This window comes from Strix aluco, chromosome 3, assembly GCF_031877795.1.
Source record: "Strix aluco isolate bStrAlu1 chromosome 3, bStrAlu1.hap1, whole genome shotgun sequence".
NCBI classification, from domain to species: domain Eukaryota; kingdom Metazoa; phylum Chordata; class Aves; order Strigiformes; family Strigidae; genus Strix; species Strix aluco.
In genome coordinates, this window is record NC_133933.1 from 126788062 (window position 1) to 126811437 (window position 23376).

Genomic DNA, 23376 nt, shown 5'->3' on the forward strand with positions numbered 1-23376 from the left:
TGTTTTGTCTCAAAATAATAAAATGTGTATTAAAACATCACCTATCCAACTCTGAATGTAAACTACAGGAATCCTGTAAAAACAGGGATCTTAACCAAGACACACAGTGATTAGAGGATATTTTAAAGAGAGAAAAGAGACCACCCTTAAAGCATGGAAATATCCTTTTTGGACTAAAATGCAATCTGGTTATTTTTTTGGTAACTGTGTGTGATTTTAGTTACAGTAGCTAGTTTATGGAAATAGCAAACATACTACATTTCAGACTAGCAAATCCAATTAAATCAGAAGAAAGCATACACATACTTTTAGTGTGCCAATCTGCCTATGGTGTTAGGAAGACAGAATTCCCAGTAGCAAAGGGGTGAGGGAAGGGGAAGAAGGTTTGCCACAGGATCAGGGGATTTTTCATAGTGTAAAAAGCTAATTTCTTTAGATCAAAAAGGTAAATTTAAAGAAAAAAACAACCGGGACTATGAGATCAGATCAGAAATGAGGTATACACCAGCAGCAAACCACAGGGCACAACCAAATGGTGCACGGGGGTTGTTTTCTTGATGGTTTGCAAATCTTGGTGCAGCTTGAGGCTACAGAATGAGCACCTTCCTCCACCGGGCATGGGAGCTCTGCAACAGTTAATGGCACACTCTGCATGTGTGTGGCCTGAGCTGCAAGGAAACCAAGCAGGAAACGTGTTTCTAACCTTTCTCTAGTGGCAATTTCAACATTAGGCTACAGATAAATTATGGTAATGTAAATAGTAAAATCCAGTTCTCAGTTCTTCAGCTTTGCGTCTGCCACCACCTTAGGTTTCTGCCAGTGGGATGGGCACAGGATGCTCTGCTACAGGGCGGAGGTTTTGTGCTCAACTCCTGATGGTGCCATATACAAGGCAGTCTCCTCTCGGCTTTCCCTCCTATGTTTTATCCCTTTGCATTGTAAACCCTGGGGAATTTTCTCCCATTTCAAGTTTGGGGAGCGTGGTACTGAAAGATCCACCTCCTAGCTGTGGTGTCGATACGTCTTACTACAAAGCAATTGCACCTCTGATAAAATTGTAGAAGTGTACTGACCATTATCAAAGCTGCTCCTACTAATACAACCAAATAAGGTTGGTTTGTTAAGTCAACAGTACTTTCTCAGTCCCATGCCTGAGCAAAATGCTCTGACTGAGCCTTTCAACACAGCGAAGAAATACTGAAGACGTTAACAACGGCATTGTCTTTCTGTGACACTCTAAAAAAAGCTACGAACATATTTTTGTCCAAGTTGGATTTAACAATGCTCCCTCTCCTCCAAACCTTCTGTTTTCAAAACAAAACCTAAATTTCGGGCCAATGCTTCCTGTGGTGATCGTTGTGGTTAAACAATATTTGTGAGTTTTGCATGCTTGATAAGGTCTCTTAACTCTGTAGCAGAAGAATTGCTTGTCAACTGAGGTGTGGCAATTGGAGATAGAGGTTAAACCCAGCACAAATCTCCAGATCCAGTTCTCCTCTGAGTTTATGGCAAAACTCCCACTTACTTCAAGAGAAGCAAGATTTGGGCTGATACAGCTATTCCAGTTAGCCTTTGGTTTTGTGGGGAGAGGGGCAGCAGCTTTTCTTGCGTTATTCAACAAAACAGGAGGAAAATGCTCAAAAGAATAAGAGTGCTGGGGTTTGGCCAGCTGCACCTACTCTTCACGCTACATGCCACAAACGTCTAAAGTGGATCTTGGGGAAATTACCCATAGTGGTTTTGAGGTTTTAAATAAGGACAAAAAAAAAAAAAAAAAGACAGGAAAACTGCACTTGAACACTGATTCACTCTATAAATTGATTTAACTTTCTGGCAGTTGAAATTTAAGTTCAAAGATGCAACCTGGTTTATCAAGATGCAACACTGCTTTGAAAAATTTAGCCAAAATGTCACCTTCTTCCTTAAGAATTTTGGCTTTCCAAAAGTATTACCCATTAATTCTGGTGTATTATGAATCATCCATTTAAAACACATTCTCCCCAGTCTGACATGGACAAGTGAGACCAAACCTGCAGAGAGACCTGCTCAATAGGCAGGACCATAACTAAGTATAAGAAGTCAATCTTAGCTTAGTAATAAAAACAAGCACCAGTGCTTTACAAATGACCAGCAAGAATTGGTGTCCTCACCAGTGAATAACATCAGGTAATTTCGGGACTTTGCACAAAAGTTAGGAACTTGGCAGTAATATAAAAAAGTGCTAATGACATGAAGCAGCAGTGAAAACTCCTACGCGTATGGTTATAATGGCTGGCATTCATGGGCCAACATTAATGTGCTGGTGAAAGTACAATGAGATCTCTGACCACAAATGATAACAACTTTAGTTTTATGCCGCGCCCTGAAGGCAAAACTCTGGAAAACGCCAGTGTTCCCTTGGTCTTTTCAGAAATGGCACAAGCTGTTGGTTCCTTATCTTGATGGGGATTTCCACTCATCTTAATTCTTTAAGATGGAACCTGTAAAGCTTTTTGATCCGTACCTGAACACACTGGATGCCTGTTTACCTGACTACTATATGCAGGTTTGGACTCCTTGTCTGTGTCAGACTGGGGAGAAAGTTTGTTAAATACATGACTCATCATACTCCAAAATCACTGAGTAATACTTTTGGAGAGCCAAAAAACCTCTCAACGAGGGAAAGGAGTCTACCTGCCCTGTGCTGAGGTCTACAAGAAATTGCCAACACTGAAAAAAACAATTTCATGGGACATCTCATCAATTAATCTCAGAATTATGGGCTTGTTAGACATCATTCCCTTCCCATCAGCACTGCTCAGAGTTCATTAGCAGGTTCTTGAGCACTTGAGGTTATGCTCTCTCCCATGCCTCAGAAATTACTGAAGTTAAATCAATGTTATTAATATGATAATTCAAAACATGCTGGCTGTTTGGCTTTTAATGGAGCAACTAAGAGGGAAACAATTTATCAGCCAGCAGTTCAAATAAATAGTATTCACCTATTTCTTTCCCTGCCTTCTTTCATGTTTGATTCCTTACAAACCTAATCCATTTTTTTGTCCTCCCCTTTTTTATTTTATGAAGGCTTCCTCCAAAAAACAAACCAACAGAGACCAGCAAACATTTCTTCTTTAATGTCTCCCATTCATCTTATTTTTCCCTCCTCTTACCATTTGCTGTACATGTATTTTTGGGTGCTTTTCTCTGTTCCCATTCACTAACCTTTCATTGCTCTATCTATAACAGCACTACACATTTAAGTTTACTGTCTCAGAATTTATAATCTTACTACTCATCTGCTCTGCTTCTCTGTGAGTTGTGAGCCTTTAGAGTTGGGTATGCTGCTGGTACAAGTTGGTTATTTCTTGGCTGTACCAGGTACCCTTTACTCTATGGTTGCACCCTGGCCAACATGTGTGAAGAAGCAGGAGAGAATTCACCATTTCACAGTCTTTCTTTTCTACCTGAATTTTTCTACACCAGCACTTCAATGAACAGGAGGGATGTTCTGGACAGTAACACACAGAGGAACACACCTGGCACCCCAAATTACTCCCATGTGTTCACTGTTGCTAATGAAAGACGAGGTTGGCAAATATGGGAGGCTCCATTTCAGAAATATTTTTATGGGCAGCATGGAGAACTGACAGAAAAGTAAGTCATTAGTTACAAAAGACAACAAAAAAGTTACTGCAATACTGTGAGCCAAAGTGAAATGGGATTTCACAGTGACTGCTCTGGTACCTTGCATTTAGAAATGCATGAGCCAAACTTTTCACAAACAACTAGACAATTTATTACTATCTGTAACGTAGAAATGAATTGGCCAAAAACTGGCAAAAAAAAAAAAAGTTTTTCTCATTAACGTCAGGCTGCAGAATTCCAGATTAAAACAGCCTGGAGGCTTTCTCCCCTCTAATAGATCTCAATTATTTTTTCCCCCTTAGGGGAAAATTGACCAACTAGGTTTTGCAGCAGGTTTATGGTTAGTACACTGTCAACATTTCCAGGAGAAGCCTCTGTTTCCAGGGTTTTCTGACACTGTTGTAGAGCTCACTCAGACTAACATTTTTTGTGCCTAACAAACTCTATAAATTTTTAAATAACGCTTTAAAAAATAAATCTTGCTTAGGCCCTCAGCTAATAGGAAGTGACTTTTTTGGAGCTCACTTTCCGTTCCCAAAGCAGAAGCCAATCTCAGTGAGATGTTTAATTGAAACCTGGTCACTGTTCACTTTGCAGTCCCTGCTATTCATCACGAAGCTTGGACGTGCCGTCAGCACGGGGGGTAACTGAGCCCCACACAATCGGGGCTGTGTTCCTGCAGCCTCTTCAGGTTGCAGCTGTGCCAGCTGATGAGCTTATCATGCCTGGCCTTTTTCCGTTGTTAATCACTCATATTCAACCACAGCTACCACTGATTTGGAGCAGGACTCTGCCAAGCCAACTCATTTTGACTGATGCTGATTAGAGGAGCACTAGCAAATGGTGTCCTCCCCAGACAGACCAGCCATGGCTGGAAGAGGACACCCAAGGAACCCTTAGGTCCCTCAGCCCCTGGGATTCCTCCTGATAGACAACGTGCAAGGCAAAGCGATGTGCCTTCCCCCGGCATGGATTTATTGTCACGCTGGTCTACAGGGCTCACAAATTTCCCAATTTCCCTAGAGACCTACAGGGACACTGAAGCACTTGTGGCAGATTGGCACCTTCTGCCTTTCCTACTGTATTTGCAGTAGGTTCTGCTATCAGCTTCCCCCACTGGACATGGTCATGAGAAATGCTGAATGCAAAGTCCACCTGAGCTCAGGAAGGAGCTGACCTATCTTCATCTCTTTTCCTCCCTTACGAAAATCTTACCTTATTCCACAGAAAAAAGATGGGAGCTTCCCCATGGACATCCATGTTTATGAACATCCATGGACCATGCGTATTTATATATAATAAGAATCAAATTTTGTTAGTGACACCAAAAGGTTAGTACTGGGACAGATACCACTTGCTAGACCATTGCAGACACAGAGTAGAGGAACAACCCAGAGGACTGCAAGTTAAGGAACTGGAAATCCTGCCTGTTCAAAGGGGCTGCAGAAAGTGGAAAAGGCAAACTCACCACTTTCTCAAATCCCTTGTCTAAGGAGGGTCATAACATGTTAAGGAAGAGCAGATTAAGGGTATGTTGTTATAAGTCCAGAGGTACAAGTATAGATAACTCACTTTGAGTTGAAATGACTAAATGAGTTATCATTGACACTTAAAGTCAACAGCAATGCTAAGCTGAGACTTACTGAGCCAGGCTGATAGTCTGCTCACACTCATGGTGCAGTCTCACTTTCTCGCACAGAGCTCACGATCATGCTCATTGCCTATGTCCTGGAGAAGTGTTGCAACTTCACCCTACTCAGCAAGCAAAGGACACCACAGGGGATTTTAAAAGCAAATTTCTTAAATCAGTGCTTGGTTGCTATATGCTACATATTATAGACTGTGGAAGTTACAGAGTTCAAGGTAAACAAATGGAAGCTATTTTTCCGTATCTAGAACACCTGAGAAATCAAGACTGGTAAAATTTAGGGCCTAAAATACCTGTCAAAGTCACTCTAAAGAAGTTTCTCCCCAACCAGGCTGAGAAATAAAATAATTTCTGTTTTGAATGAGCCCCTCCAAACACTGTTCTCCTGTGAAGCAACAGTGCTTGTGGGGCTGAGAGAGAACTGGCAAACTTTTTATGCAAGCCAGCAAACTCACCTATGTTAAAGGATTCACCAACTAATTTTTAAAAGAGAATGTAAATGCTGATCTAAAAATTGGCTTGACTATTGCCAGTACAGACCATAGAGATACTTAGCCAATTCCTGGGGTGGAATGGGTTACCGCGTCCCAGACCTGGATGGTAACCATCTGCGCATGTGCTCTCCGCCTGTGGCAAGTGTGCAGCGATTCTACTTATCTTAAGCCTGTTTTATTGAGGGCTAAGCTAAATCAAATCAACCTACATTTATGGGGGGGCCAAGAACACCTACCGGGCAGCTGCTGTGGCTCAGCTGACATGTGGAAACACAGGCATCCCCTGTAACTTGATCATGCGTCTAAGCCCTGAAATTTTCTCAGTATGGACTCAACTGGAGGTTGAAATTAAGTGCAATTTCAGGTCTTCTTTCAGACTGAAGTGGTGCACAGGTCTAGTGTTAACACTTCACAGTAGGGCAAATTCCATGCATACATACCAAAGTATAATGATTCTGTAAGTTAAATATAAACACTTTTGTTTGTGTTAAAATATTTGAACATCTGTCTACAGTGTTGGGAGCCTGAATAATAGAAGTACACTACTGCAGAAGAATCAAATTATGATAATTATGGAATGGAAAACAAGAACTTGATAGGCTGTTTCATAAGCATACAGTACTATTATGTATACATATATGCATATGTAGGCATATAGCATAATAAAAGAAAATGCAAAAAACTCAACAAACACCAATAAGAAAAATTTAAATTTTAAAAGTCTGTCTGATTGAATAAGTAAGACTGTAGTTGGAAAAACAGCAACGGACATTTATACTCAAGCCTTCAACATTTCAACTCTCTTTGCAATGTAAAACAACAAAAAACAATGGTCCTCTCATGAAAAGGCCAAATTCACAATGCAGAGACTGCTCCTCCCCATCAGGCAGGGTATTCATTATTATTTTCGATGTGCAGAGTCTAAAAAGCTATAAAAATATTTGAGCATGGTGTGTATCCTTTCAATTCTGCACATACTCATCTTGTTGTTCCATCAAGCACTTGGCATCAAAGGCTTTCTTTATGTGCAGGTGTGAAAGGTGTGTGTACAAATTAAGGAACTATCTCACTAGCTATTCAGTCTGAAGGAGCACATGAAAGAACCTCATTATAACAACCCAAGGGATTCATTTTTACTCTGAACTAGGATTCCCAGGATCCAGAGCTGCTCCTGTCCTCTTTGCACATCCAAGACTCACACTGACTTCTGAAGGACTTTTGCAGGAATCCCCATGCTAGAGAAAGGTTCCCTTGCTCCAGAGATGGATACAAACAGCTACGTCTGTCTTTTCTATTAGCAACTGTTGTCTAAAAATATCAAATGTATTTGGTGAGATTCATTTTTCAGATGAGCTGCACAAGATTCTAATGGGTGCAAGTGATCTGTTTGAATTTATATATTTTTTCAGTTCAGATAGGGAAATGGCCTTGCCCCCACAAAAAGTGAGGTTTGCCAAGGCCCATGCCCTCCCTGCAGCTCCAGATGGCTATGAATTCAGTTATATATTCTGGCCAGTAGTCTCAAGGCTGGGGTTAAACAAGCAGTTTGTTCCTCTCTTACATAAGCACCGAAAGACAATACTACATTCGAGCTCATAAAAATATTTTAATTGGTGATGATTTCCAGACAACTATGTCAAAATTAACTCAGAGTTGATGCCCACTTGCTTAAATTTCATTCATCTGGGTTCAAATTATTTGCTTAAAAGAAGAAACATTTCCTTTTATACACACTTTGGTTTCAACCTCCAAAACCATTGCTAGAAATTAGTCCTAACCACCCAGTCGGCTGCCTCAGAAACCAAGCTCAAATCCATCACTTTAATGACATCAATAACAAATACACAACTTTAAACCCTATTGTGAACAGTGGCATACCAAGGAGCATGTGTAGCTGTCATCTCGTTAGTCACTAGAAAAACACCAATGAAACCAAAAGAGCCTAACCATGACAAATTATTCAAGAGTTTAACCTGAGACATTAATGAACGCTAAATAGCTTGTTTTCATGCTTGCTTAAGGAGATTTGTTTAAAATCCCACCAACCTCCCCTGAATGTCGCTTGGCGAAGCTGCTCATTCTTGTCAAGCTGGTTTTCCTATTCCAGCTAAAACAGCAGGTTGCAAATGTTTGGTTAAGGATGGCTGCCTTCCCCACCCCTCAAGACACACACACGCGAACGGAGGCAACCGCACCAGCTGTAAGGCTTCCTCCCCTCGGCTGCACAGAAGTGGCCGATTCACTTCCCAAAGTCAGAAAACGTATGGTTGATAAAAGCATGTGCACCTGATTGCTGTCATTCAACAGTCACTGGTATGAAATCAATGTGAAAAAAATATCTATCCATCCAGGAGTTTCATCTTTTCAGACCTTCTATTTTGTCTGGTTTTCATCTCTCCAGGCTGTACTAGTGTAAAGCTCCTAAGCAGGCACTAGAAGAGCCTGGTACTTGCCATTCTCTGAAAGCAGTACCAGGTATTTAACTCTGAGTAAGAGCTGATTTAATGAGAGGCTCACTGCTACAAGCCACCTTTGCCTCCTGTAATGCCTTCAAGGAGTTGAAGGAATTGGGATATGGAGCCTAAGACAACTACGTTGTTCTGATACAGCAATATGGAACAGCAATTTACAGTGGGAGCTCAAAGCTAACAGGATAGAGAAAAAAAGCCCACTTCTTCCCATCTAGAGGATGTACAAATATGAAATTAAAAAAAATACATATTTTTCTATTTATCAAGGGAAACTGCAGCTTTCTGACTCATATTGCGATATACTGTGGATGGGAATGCTCCTTAAAAACACAAATCAAGTAAACAAACACCTTGATCTGCACCATCTTCCCATATTTATGTCATCCCTGGGGTGGGGTAGGGTAATGCCACTATTCATACTTCACACAAGGCGAACTGAGACTGAGAAAAAGAGGTACCCAATTTCCACTGATATGAGTAAGTTTGAATATCTGCTTAGAGGGATTTTCAAATGCACAAACATCATAAAGACGTCAGACCTGGAGGATCGATGTTCAAATGCGTCACCCACTGAACCATCCTCCTACATCCCTGCCTTACTCATGTGGCCACAGAGCTGGTCTTCAAAACTTCCTGGTATGAGAATTAAAGGGAAAGGAAAAAAAAAAAAGGCATAGGGTAGGAGTGTTTTGTTCTCTTTAAAAAGAAACATTTCTTCTAACAGACAGCCTTTTTGCTGATGTTCCAGATATGCTAACATTGCTTTTTGCTATATACAGTCTAAATCGTCATTCAAACAAGCCATGAGCAGACTTCCAAAACAGGAGCACTCTCAAATGCACTCCAAAAAACTACATTGTGCTCTGATGTAAAACTATTCTTCAGTCCATATGGGAGATCTCAAGCATTTGCTGAGTCTGGCTTTACTTTTAATGGAATTTATGTTGGAGAAACCATTTTATTTTGACCAGATTGGTTTTTATGCCAAAACTTTTTTTTTCCTTTTAAATTTTGGGCCAAATTTCACTTCACAGTATCCTCTTTGAAGAGATGACTAAGTAGACGCAATTGTTCCATGTTGCATATGGGCCCTAAAATCTAATTTCTCCCCAAACTCGTGTCCTTATAAAAATGTGAAGCCTTCTCATAACTTCCAGTTGTTCTGCATACTGAACATAAATTAAGTGAGGGGTTTTGGAATTTTTTTAATAACTCACAAAGTTGGGAAGTTTTCAGCGTGGATTCTGGAACTGAAGCTCAGGGCACACTGAACTAATTTAAAAATGTAAATGTAAAAAGATATGACCCATAAGTGACAAATTAAAGAGGGAACATAAACGGTTTGCAGAGCGCACTGCCCTCCACCGCTGACTGCTTACACAGCGCAGCTACTCTGGGGTCAACATTTTCTGGCAGCATGAGACAATAAAAAACGCATAAACTTGCCGCGCATGGTAAAGCTACTGTGTCTGACATAACACTAACGCAAAGGCCCAGAGAGGTGACTGAACCCTGGCTCCCAGCTGCATCAATCCCTATTTTAATCACTCTCCTGACAACACTTCTCTTTCAGCTCTCAAGCTGCTTGGCTCCCAAGGATGGGAACACCGTGATAGTAAAAGACATGGTGAAAAGGTTAAACAAAGTTGTAGTAGTGAGGGGAATAAAACTGCCTGTGAAGATGCCTTTTGCCCAGCACTCAAATCTGTCTCTAAAAAAAGTTTTGTTTTAACTTAAAATAAAAAAACATGCAGCAGACCGCTCATCACTGAGCCCCTTCCCAGTGAATGGCAAACACCGTGACAAGGAGTAGCACCATTCTTGAGGCAGCTTCAGATATGAGAGAGTGTGTTTTGCACAAAAGGAGGGAAAGATTTCTCTGCAGGTGCAGATCTCAACTATAACTTGCAACACTGCCTGCTTCTGATCAGCTCCTCCAATTTACAAACCTGTTAAAACAACCCTCATCTCTGGTTTTAAATGGGCCCAACGTCTTCAGCAGCTCTGAGTCACATAAAAGAGGACAAGGTAACAACAAGTAAGTGTTTTTTCACTGGCTGACATCAGAGTATCCAAAACACCACAGACCTTGCCTCTGGAGGCACCTATCACCCAGCTTATTTTTGCAGAAGGACTGGTCATTTGCCCCAGATTTTACACAGCTCCGCACCCTCCCCTGAAGGCTCTCGAGAGCCTGAAGTGCCTTTCTCCACGTTCACTGACTCCAGTTCGACCTCGGCAACAAGACTGGGCCTGGATTTTGCCCACCCTGAGGTTTGGATGGTGCCTGGACGTAGGTTGTGGCTGCCTGTTAGCTCAGCTAAAGGGGACTCAGACAGCAGTGCACAGCTGCACTCGGAGCTATTTAGGGCAGAGTTTGGGGCGTTTTTCTCAATGCTAATTTCCTGTGGTTGTTCTTAAACACAAGGGGGGTTTGCCTAAAAATATTCCCTTTCAGGAGCCCCGTTGCCCACACTGGCTCTCTCAGAACAGCAAAGGGGTGCAGGAACACTCACAGCGAGGATGTCCAGCTCTGCACCCTGGGCACTTTGGAGAAGTCCCGGTCTACGGCCCAAACCTCTCTCGGCTCGCACCCCATGTGTGTTACAGCCTGCAACGTCTGTGCAGACCGTGCCAATTCAGTTGAAGTGTACACACACCAAATTACCCCTCTGAAGAGGCTAAGGGTGGGGAAGGAGAATCCTGCCAAATGCTGGTGCCTGGAGGCACACTGCCTTCTAACCTGCAACGCCTCCAGAGGCCCTGCGGGCTGCGGTGGCCCTTGTTTCATCTTTTACAAAGGTTGCTGCCTTCTCCAACATGTCCCCAGCACATGGGTGCGAGTCACATCGTGCTGTCCTGTGCGGCTGGAGATGGCACCTCACTCATCACCTGTCAGTCACCAGCCAAAGACCTGACCTGCTGAAGTCAACGCCGGGGCTGCTGCAGCCCATGAGGAGACCCTGCCAACTGCTGAGTTAATTTTCTATGCAGGATTTCCACTGAAGCTAATGGATTAGTTTTCAGTGCAAATTAATACCACGGTAGATTAAATATGTTAGAGGTGGGGCTGGTAGGACTGCCTATCGTTAAAATTGCCCAACATTTCCAATTATAAGACCCAATTTTCAGTTGCTTGCAACTTCACTGAACTTTGACTGTTTGCATTCCATTTTTTTCTTGCATGAGTAAGGAACACACTTCTTCAATTTCAACCAAAATGGCTCAGACATTCCTGGAAATGAGTTAGCTCAGGGAAAACGTAGCACCTCGAAAAACATTTTTGGCAATCTTTTCCTGAAGGAGCTTTTTTGTCACTGTATTTTGGAGTGGAGATTTGAAACTTGGCTCGGTAGTTTGACTCTGGGTGGTTTTTTTGGGTTTTTTTTTTTTTTTTTCAGAATCTCCATGGTAATCCATCCAGATTTGGTAAAATTATAAAACTTTGAAAAATAAAATTTCATAGAATGAAAATTCCTTAGATTTTATCAGCTAAAAGTTTTGATTACAGCTTGGCAAAGGTAGCTGATTGCTGGCCCGCAGGTTTTATGCTCCTGCCACACACTTTTTTTGTTGTGACAATAGCTAAGTTGCTTAAAACAGCGTTCACAGTTCATATTCATGTGTGTTCATGCTTTTCTGAGTGCCTGGTATGAGACCTTCAGATCTGTTCTTCAGAAGCACTGACCATTCACCACTAACTCAACCTGAGAACAACATTTTGAACATATAAAGCACTGTATATCATTAGATCTCTAAAAAATAAGAGTAGGCATGCTCCATCCCACAGCACATTACTGTTCTATAGATAAACCACGACATGCTCTTACAGCAAAGGACTGTTTTGTCACACACACACACACACACCAGACATGAATTAAAGCTGCACTGATAACCGTAATCTTGGCATGTCCCAATTCTGAGGGCTCAGACATGGACTTTTCCTACTGTAATTTTTGTCTGTAGCATATGCATAAAGTGAGACTTAGAGCTAGAAGTATCTGCCCTTTAATCAAAAAAGATCTATTTCTTTTTTGTCAACAAGTTATTATTTATCTGATGTGTAAGTATCCCCTTGTTACATACCTTAAATCTACTGTTTGTCCCCTTTTACATCAAGTCACTAGAGAAAAATAATTCTCATTTTAATTCTTAATGTTGCATGGCATGTATAGTTAGTGAGGTGTTTGCTTTGCAACCCAAACAGAAATAAACACACTTCCCTGAGAGCTTCCTTCATCCTTGAGCTGGGTCTAAAGAACAGTCATTGTTATCTGGATTTTGAGAGCACCAAGTCCTTACTACTCTCTCCTGTCTATAATAAAGACTATCTCTACAAGCCAGCTGCTATCAGGTTTCTCTTTTGTTGCCATCTTTCAGAAATAGCAAAGATCAAGAAGAGTGAAACTAATAACATAGATCGGTAAGTCTGTATACATGCAAAGCACAAACCCTACCTAAACACCGAGTCTGAGTACCCTTCATGTGCTGTAATTCTGCTGTCCTAAATCTCAGGGATGCTTATGACTGTGTGTCATACCACAACCAACGAGTGAGACCTCTTCACAGCACTAATAGGCATACCCTGGGCTCACTCTTCCAAAGCAAAAGATAAAGGCTAATTAAACTGTCTGACTTTGCCGTGAAGCTGATGAGGATCACGTATGAAAGCCAGACAACTGCTGAGCTATAGGGGCCACAGCCTTTGGGAGAGGAACAGTAACAAGCACATCAGCATAGAGAAAGATATTTTAAAGCAGGATGCACTGCACTGAGTACCTGAGAGTTTCAACCAAGCAGGCACTGAAGAGGAAAACATAAAAGGTCACACACTGGCTATTTATGTCTAACGAGGTGGGGTTCACCAACATCCTAAATCGTGACAAACTTCAGACAGCAGCCCTTCAATGTGGCTTTTGAAAAACCAGGCACTAAAGCTCCCTTTTAAAAGGTTTAAAGAACAATAAAAAGGAGTATAAAGAAGCATTTCAAAGCTGCATGCTGCTACAGTTGCCAGTAAGCCGGGTAGCTTGTTTGAAGCCGTGCACGGCACTGAGCGCCAGCGCTGTGGTCCATGCTGTTCCACGCTCCCTCTGCAGTCAGGGTTCACCTCCACACACCTCTAGAGAAAGGCACACTGAGACTTGTAGATACTTAGAGTGGGATAAACCAGCTTCTAACACATACACACATTTCTCTTGACCGCAGTGGGCCGGAGATGACTCGCTGAGACACCGTATCTGGCTTTTAGGCAACTACAGTTAAGAAGAGTCAATCCACCCCGCGTCTCTGAAAATTTTACCCACATGTCCCTTTACAAAAAGGATTTTCATTTTGACTGCTTAGCTGATGAATTAAAACACTGAATAATTTACATTCACAGCTCAATCACTAAGCCCTCTGCTGTAGTCAACACTTCTGTCCACAGAGGTGGTAATTTTATTATAGCACTGGTTTAACAAACAACTGTTCAAAGACATCAAAAAAGACCAGAAGTGGGAGTGGACCCATAACCCAGATTATCAAAGCCAAAGAGTGTCCAGTGTGAAAGCAAAAAGTATGTTCCACAAATCTAGAGTTTATGGTGATAAGAGACCCAAGGAATGAAAAATGAATTATTCTTAATTTAATTGGTATTCTAGAAACCTGGAAACAATTCTATTGCACATCATATGTCTACAGTGCTTGATAAATTCACTATATAAATTGAATTAACTAAGTATTTTGTTGTCTAAGAATCTGAATGTGGGTCCTTAACTCCATATGTACACCTGCCAAAAAAAAAAAAAATGTATTCCATGTATAATACCCTCCATACTCCTAACCAGTGGTTTGTACCACACAGTGACTGTGTATTGTATTTCCAGGTCTCTATTCTTTCCCACGTTCTGTACTACACAGGTCTAAATTTTCAAAATACAACAAATAATCATACCATCCCTTTTTGATGAGTAATCTCTGGATTTCTGATCCCTTTTAATACAACCAGTTAAAATTGGTCTTTTTTACAAATCTAATCTAGGATTTACCATATGTAAACAAACACATACCTGGTTCTACATTAGTGCCTGCAAGTGCCTACTCCTTTCCAAGAAGATGACGCACCGATGTGCAACTGCAGTATATCATTGTCTACCTGTCTCACGACATGTGAAGCGATAGTCTGGAATATAATGAGCTAGAGCCCTGTTTCTAGCAAATTAAACTACAGATGCAAGAGCTGGACTCATCCATTTCTTGCACAGCACACTTTTGTGGTGCTTGTGGAGGTGATGATTTTCCTGTTGAGCTGTAAATGCAATGAAACAAAACACTGTCAAGTGCCTCTGACTGCACGTGACATTTAAGACCATGTCTACTACTGCAGGAATGCAAGAATGAGAAAGTGTATGAAGATTTAAGGAAGCAGACAACTAATTGACATTACTCACATGGATTACAGACAGGCAGGAAGCAGATTCTACAGTCGTAAGCACCCTGATTAATACCTGTTTGGCATCCTGAATTTAAATTAGCAGGGTTACTAAAGAAGCAGGGTGTTATGAAGTGGGAGTAAAGTTCACAAAATGTAGGTACAAGAGTTTGAAGAGTGATGGAAGCAACAAACATTCACGCTGGCAATAATCAGGTAAAAGGGTTTGCCTTCCCACGCTGTGGGAAAGATTACATCTCAGAACCAAAGGAGAATGGGCAGAATGTTAAGTTTGGATAAGGAAGGAGCAATTAACATGTTCTGATGTGAAGCAGGAACATTGGAAACATGGAGTATTTCCCAGTGTCAGGAAAATCACTAAATGTGTTCCTCAATATTCTTCACCTTTAGGTAACACCTATAAAGTGTATTATCACCTTTACATTGTCTCTCATGCAGCTGCAATATCTCAGTTAGTGTGAGAATCTTATTGAATACTATGCCTACAGCTAAATAACTTGAGTTTTAATCTCAGCAGTTCACACAAGACAAGCTGAGTAGGACCAGAGCAGTACTTGACTACCAAAACCTTGCAAGAGCTGATAATGATGCCCTAGTAGATAGCATCACTTTTTAAGGTCTGTGTGTATTGCACTCATTATGGCAGCTATATAGGCACCTCAAAGTCAGCTTTAAACCATTTCTTACATTGTCAGAAATGTGGCATGGACTGTTCACAGCTCAACAGAAGACAAAACATCCACCCAAGCAGCTGGGCAAACAGTTGGTTAACCCATGCTGAGCTCCTTATCTGTGACTGTACTGCTATCGCGACCTGAGCTACCTGCTTTAAAGCCAACTCAGGTTGTCTGAATTTCACAGCAGTCATTAGGTACACTGTAGGACTATAATATCTCATAATCTCATCTCAAAAACAGGGTGCCTAGTCTAGGCTAGTCATCTAGCCTCCATTTATAATCAGTGGAAAGGGATGGATAGCTCTAAAGGGCAGTTCATTGCTCTCTAAGATAGGCACTAAGATAGGTGGGATGAATCACTCTCTGCAAGTGCCTGTGTCTCTTCATTCACTTCAGAGGAAACCTACCCTACATGTCTAATTTTTGAAGAGCTTAAAGCCACCTTCAGTCAACAGTGAGCCACTATTGTGCTGAGTAAGCTGATCTACCGTAGACGAGATATGTAACAGGGGATCTGAGCAGACACATGCATTAAGAAACCCAGTTCTTCATAACAGTAAGGTTTCCGGCATCCCAAACATACTGCAGCATGAGATCATTACTAAGTTTCTTCCCCTGAAGTTTCAATTAAGTATGATATTCTTCCTCATTTCCTCTTCTGCATTCCTTGTCTGGTTAAATCAGCATCTGTGTTTTACGTCTGGAATGACCATGTTTCAGTGGAGAATGAACTTTATATGGAGAATAAAAATAAATGTTATAAAAACCTTATAAAGGAATTTGAGATAGATTTGAAATTTGGGACTGAAGAACTATGTAAGTACTCTACTTACACTACTCTGATGCAGCATCTCCCAAACATATTTGCCCTGTTCCCTACATCCCAACCCACTTTGGAAAGTGGAGGGAGAGGTATAAGAGGTGCTACACTGAAGTGTGAGAAAAAGATGCTGATGTGAGTAGCAACAAGCTAAATGCATTTAAAATGTGAAGATGTACAAGAGTTCTCTTGGGAGGAAAGTATGGAACAAAATGAGCGGGGAAAAGCTACTCTAACGCCTTTTTTCATAACATCTTCCTCCATAGTACCTACATGGAGTAGAGTCACAAAGTCATAAACATGGCTTTCACTTTTCCTTTCCTTGCAGTTGTGCTGTACGGAGATACAGAATAAACTCACTTCCACCACTGAATTAATTTGTTTAATTATAAGCCCTCTTCCCATCTGTATTTTTAATGGAGACAGTAAGCTAGTCAGGGCAAAACTCTCTTATCATACGACTGTGCAGCACAACTATGCAGAGGGCCATGATTTTGTCTGTGGCTTGGAGAGTCATTTTGAAGACAAACAGCAATAGCTGCATTATCAAACAAACACCATGATGGTCATTTTACATGCCAAACTTACTAGGAATAGGCTGTTTGGAAGCAGTGTTCCCTCTACAATGGGACAGAAACAACCTGCTCTGTTGACAAATACAAACTGAGACTGCACTACTATTGGTGAGGACATCTTAGGGAATGGTTTGATGCTCAGACTTGCACATTTCTTCTATGTTATCTTCTTAAGGACTTTTCCCTCTCATCCTAACAGTGAATACATGGTCACTGTCACCTCCCTGGGGAACAATGTCCTCCTATGGAGAAAGCCAGCCAGTGTCACATAGATTTCAGAACTGCAGCATATGAATTCAAGCCATGAGTGAACTAAGTAGGTTTCGCTTTCATCTTACCCTGCGCACTACACCAGCAGATAGAAGTTATGATCACTGGAAAAGAAATTATTTTTAGTCTCATCGTCTATTCCTCAGACAGTGGGTTTTCATGCACCAGCCCCTCTCTAGCCACAGTGGAAAAAACAAGAACTGGCTGGTCCTTGGGATGCAGCTACCACCCCCGAGAGCCTCCTGGCACCTTGTTCCAGAGGCATGCATCGTGGTTGGGGTAACTGTAAGAAGCCCTGCTCTGTGGGTTACACACCCACCTCAAACGTAAATCTAAACCACTGCCATATATAATGTCTGTTACCTTTGACGAGGAACACTTGAATCATCCCATCAGTTTCTTACAGCCTCTGGGAACGCTCAGGAGCTCCAGTCCCCAACTAGTATGGTTTTGTGAAATTACACATTTGCAGCAAATGATAGTGAGTGAAACTACCATGTCTTGCATTTTACACTGCAGGAAGGACCTGGTGTACCACTGAAATCAGAAACACTACAACTCCTTGCTGGGGACCAGAGCACAGCAGGTCAGGTCCCTGCCTGTAAGTGGACTGTGGTCATGCTCAAGTATGCTAACGATAGTCACAGAAAAGAACCTAAAACCCATAGCATAGCCACACTGAACATTTCTTTGGCTGTATAATAACATTTTTCCTCATTTCTTACAAAGGGGCATTATAATGCAAACATTAAGCTTTACAAAGTCATTTGCAAACCGCCACACCGCCCACTCTGCCTTCCTCTGCTCCCACTTACGCTGGGAGAAATCTGGAATAACCCAGCCGATCCCAGTAGAGATTTGTCACTGAAAGACACCAGTGCGAGTCACAGATTTTCTAACTTTGGTTTGGATGAAAACCCAGGACTTGTTCATTGTATCTCAGGGTATTTAGCATTGACTTTAATTAAAAACCTTCCTGTGCCAAAGCGTATGCAGATGCAAACTTCCGTGTTCCATGTCTGCAACGCATCACTTGAAAAAACTGTGATGCTACGTTCACAGTCTGAGTTAGATGCACAAAGTAGGACCTGCCTGTGAAATTTCCTCTTGTTCTGCAAACTGTCTCTCTCTGCACTGCCCCAATTTACCACAATACAAAAAAACACAGTCAAATCAATATATTCTTGGGAAGGAAGGGGGGCTGGTACAGTGGTTTTTGAAGGCAAGCCAGAGAATATTCTAAATGGGGGACACACAGCGTGTTTTAACTGCTGTGATAATTCTGCATAAAGAGATGTTAAGGATCTAGCTCCTTGCTGTAGCATGCCATGTGTCCCTGAATAAAATTACTGCCATGCAGGCTGTTAGCAGAGGAATGCGTAAACAGACAATGTATCCTTGCATCAGTTCCACAAAATGTTGCACAACACAAATGCCTCTCGATGTGTCATTTCCTGCTTGGCCACCAGCCCAGCTCCTGACAGGCAGTCAACAAAAAAAAAAAAAAAAAAAAAAAAAAGAAAAAAAAAAAGAAAAAAAAAAATAAAAAAAAACCAAAGTGAAAGATTTAAAGCTGTTCTACTCCAAAGCACATTCCACTAGCCCCAGACTTATCCCTCCACCCTCCGCCTTTGAAAGAAAAGAGGGAGAACTTCCTAAAAACTGTTAAGGTTTTAAGTTGAGGAATCTCAAAAATCTTAATCACTTATCTGCGTTTTATAAGCTGGGTTGGCCAAACGGTTAATACAAAGGCTGAGCAGAAGCTCTCGCTGGCTTTCGCTGGCTTCTGCAGCGTGCACAGACAAAAAGGCGATGTTTGCTCATACCTTTCATCACGTGTGCACCTTGCAAGCTGCAGTGGCAGAGAAATATTCGGGAGCTGAATGAAATAGAGCAGTTTTTGCCTACTGAAACACTTCAGTTCAAACCTCAGAACTACTTTTCCATTCACACTGATAAAGAAAATTGTGTTCGGTAACTTTAGAAACCACCTTTAATTAGAGATGAACTGAAGTCTTTGGAAGCCAGGCAAAATATAAAAATATATAGACTTCTCCTTCCTCATGATTTCCCTCCTGACTGGGTTTCTACCAAAAGCAGCCAGAAAGGAGAACACGTTTCCTATTCGAAAGGTACCACTATGGAAGGGCAAATCGTTATGACTGCATTTGTAATGAGGTAAGGCAAAGGCATTAAAAGGCGCCTTAAGTAAGGGTTTGGGAGTTTTTTGTTCTGTTTTTTTCTTCTTTTAAATACTTTACAGTGATCTCTTGCTATCTGTCGGTCAGTTATGACCTCATGACAACTTATTTCCCCAGAAAACTTCTTTCAGCCCTCCCAGCTGGAAGACAGCTCTGCTGGCTAAGATGTGCATATGGCAGAGGTTTTATCCTGGATATGAGAAGAGAAAAATATCTGCAAGATTTCCCAATGATTCCCAAAGATCTTATACAACCCCTTCTCTAGACTCCATCACGCGGAGTGCAGTGCACTGTCTCAATACAGCACAAAGACTGTGCACAGTAGAAGTCCCTGGACTGTAATCTAGATAGTCTGAAACAGATAATTATAAATAAATAAATCTTTTCCAAGGAAAAAATCATCAGAAGACCTTTTCTCATATAGAAATGGGCAGGTTTTCCTAACAAAGCAACCTGACATCACTGTCTCTATTAAAATATTTAAAAATAACCAAGGCAAGGTAGCAAGCTTCTACAAGCATATGCTTAATATGACTAAATGGCACTTACATTTAAGAACCTGACTTCCTGAAGTGCTGAGCATCCAAAACACCAACTGGAGTCACTGCATGCCATGACTGTTCAGCACTCTTAAAGTCAGGTTCTAAATGATTGTGATATCTGTCATGGTATTGCTGCTGCTCCTACTGCTGCTGGAAAGCACGCAGCATTCGTTCACTCGAGTCAACTTGCCAACAGAAGGTCAGAGTGCCTTGCCTATAAACAAGCCTTACAAATTCACGATCTAAAGCATGATGTCATGTCTTAAAATGATAAGCTGGCAACAAAGTAAATGACATTTTGTAAAGATGTGCATAATTTTATGTTTACGCTACTTAGAATGAAGGTTCTAATAAGTCATCGGTTGTGTTCCTTTAAAGGGAAGTTTTATAACTGAGATGAATCACAACTGCAAAAGATCAAAGTTAAAAAACATCAATGATGCCATGGGGTACTTTTTAATCTTGTAATGAATGATGATCATGTGCTCTTATGAAGTTGGTCCAACTGCCAACGCCAGATGTGTATATTAAGAAAAAAGTTGTTTGTGATGTGACAGCTCTGGTTGAGCTGCCAGAGAGAGGAAAACTGGGATAACATGCTTGAGATGTTGAAGTGAAATACAGATCCTGGCAGAGAGGGGCACTATTTGCCGATACACAATTTGTTAACAAAAACACATTTGCTATCAGAGCCGCTCATTGACTTGAATTCTCTATTGCCCTCAACCACCTAATTTTCCTTATGCAACATAAATGCCAGATACACTTCTTGAACAATTACTGCCAAACAGCAATAAATCTACCCGAGTGCAGGGGCTCTCAGAAGGAAACTGAACTTCAGTGAGACTCCCACAGCTCACTGGAGCTACTCTTTCCCTGAAAATTCAAGTTTAATAACTAGTCATTCTGGAGGTGTGAAAGCCTTGAAAGTATCAGACTGCAATAACAGAACTCGCAGAACCAAGCTGGCCTCAGAATAGAGTTTCACTAAGTATTTAGCCAAAATATTACAATTCAAATGGACATTCAAGCTCAATTTGGCTTTCTAAAAAAAAAAAAGAAGATGAAAAAAGACACAATAACTCAGTGTAGACTCTAAGAACTAAGTTACTGAGCAATCCTAGGTTCTGCTATTCAATGAGAATAGCAGACAAGTATCACGTACGGAGGCCTTTCAAGCCTAAACTCCAGCAGAACTTGGAAATCTTATTAAGTTATATGAACACAGTCTCACTTTTAATCCCCTGATCATCAAAACGGTTAGTCCCAATGCAGGCAGGTTCCCTTTCTGTGTTACACAGGGTGGTCCACTCTATTCTCCGCATCATTTTCAAACCACTCTGCTCTTTCACAGCAGTTGTGTCTTCTGCTGGGAGATTTCCTCTTTTGCAGATGCCTCAATACATACATGGAAGCAGCCTCCAAATGGGAATGGCTAAATGATACATAACTTGTTCCCTGGTTTTTACTCCATGAATGCAGTTTGCCCAGTGTCTCCAGGTCAGCTACATGGAGCACCAGCTGCAGGTGAAGATTAAAAATGGGAACTGATTCAGCTAGGGAGAGAAGACAGAACAAAAATCCCCTTGCTGTGACAGACAGGCATGTCAGCTGTGAGTGACGGACACCTCAGCTGTGAGCAGGTAGCAACACAAGTATCTACATAATGAAATTTATCCACAGCTACTTGCTTTTTCTTATTTGTTATTCAAGATGAAACTCTACAGCCTGGACAGTTCTTACAGAAGGCATTTCAGGTCCTGTCTCTCCGTGTATGAGGAGGTGACAGCACAGTGTGTATTAGCATGAGATACACTTAACTGCGTGAATTCTGTCTACATCTTTCTACTTCTTCTGTCTTTGTGGTATTTTAAACAAAACTCCATGAAAACTCTTTAAAGGTCTCATTTGTATGTGCAGATCAAAGGCAAAATAATTATTTGAGATGCTTCTATTACAGTGATTTTTTTAATGTGGTTATTCATCAAATAATTCTTAACCTCTAAATGTAATTTAAATACAGCTATACCTGGTTAATCCAATCAATTTAGAAAAAGTCATTCCAGTCAGATTAAGAAAAAAATCCAGAACTGGCTCATCAGTGATACCCATATGATGTGAGACTGGTTACCAGCTAAATGTGCTAGACAGAGAGACAGCTGTATAAATCATGATAGATTAACCAGACTTGACTGAATCTAAAAATAAGTGCTCCCCATAAAACTGCTAGAACATGACAAAACACAGTTGTCATAAAAATACAGCCAGTGATTACTGCAAAAAGATTCTTAGTAAGTTAGGAAGGTGCACTGCTATGACGTAAATGTGCTGAGTGAAAATCTACTGGACTATATTTAAATAAAATAAGACTTTCTGTGCACAAATAACAAACAAAGACCATGCTGTTGATACACTGTTTTTTTATCTTTCTTTGGCCCCCAGGGGTCTATGATGAGTCCATAGCTGAAAACCAATTTCAGGTATGATGAGATTAACCAGGTGCATTAATTATCTGATGGCAAAAGAATTTAAGGGCAAACAAAAAGGCACTTTATTATATATTTTCTCTCTGCACTAGGACTGATCCTGAAAGATCAGTCTCCTATTTTGTTCTAAACATCTTCAGTTGGAAGCTCACAGGAGTTTAGGGAATTCAGCATGTTGCAGGATTGTATCTATTATGCCTAAATCAGATTATATATAAATACAGTGGGTTTAGTTCTCATTTACACTGGCAGATAATGTATCAAGACCTTGATGTGAATGAGAATCAGGTTTGTGATTGCCCAAATTCAGCCAAGCACTTAAGTGTGTGTTTAATGCAAGTATGTGTGTGGTCCAATAGACTCCAAACTAAGCATGCGCTTACATATTTTGCTGAGCAAGAACCAATGTTTGACAAAGATATGTATTTCATTTATGGGTCTCTGTTAAACAAAATTAAGCAGACGTAAGTGCAAAAATAAGAATATAATACTCACTTCTTGGCTCCCTTGGCCCATCTACTGTAACCTTTATAGCTCTGTGGTATGTAGCGACTTGGGGGGGATTTGTCAGGACAGTTATTGTCAAAGTAAAGCTCTTCCCTACAAAGGGAAAAAAACAAGGAATGAGTGATTACAACATGAAAACAGTCACATGCATGTTCAGTAAAGAATCAGAGACGTTTAAAATTATTCCCTGTCGTTACCACAATCGTGAAAATTAAAAACATAGCTGACCATAGGAGTTTTCCTCCCCTTCAGTTTTACTCTATGTCAAGAATATGTCCATGTGTTGACAATCTAAATGTTTCTTATTTAATAATGGGTCATCATACAATGACAGAACAAAAGTGATTCACTGCTGAAGACAAGCCAAATTCTTTGCTGTATTGAAAGTGGTGTAAATCCAAAGCAAGTTAGATAATTTAAAAATTTACTCCAGTTTTGCAGCTGTGTGACAGAGAGCAGAATGTGGCCACATGTTATTTACTTCACACAGCTTTATCATTTCATTTGTTTGACTTGACTACAATAAGATGAGGAAAAAATATATTTTCCTCCTGGGAGTCATTTTAACAGGGAATCAGTGTCTCCTGTCCTTCATATGCCAGGGGTAATATGATGATATCATTAT

At 40.9% G+C, this 23376-nt stretch overlaps 1 protein-coding gene across 11 annotated transcripts in view; it reads right to left on the bottom strand.

Moving 5' to 3' along the window:
• RUNX2 (RUNX family transcription factor 2) overlaps nucleotides 1-23376 on the bottom strand; it is a 151792-nt gene that overhangs the window by 51788 nt on the left and 76628 nt on the right. For all 11 annotated transcript variants that reach the window (XM_074820214.1, XM_074820215.1, XM_074820224.1 and 8 more), the window contains one exon: nucleotides 22740-22844. In XM_074820214.1, coding sequence (XP_074676315.1) covers nucleotides 22740-22844 — 105 coding nt within the window. The remainder of the gene's footprint in view (nucleotides 1-22739; nucleotides 22845-23376) is intronic.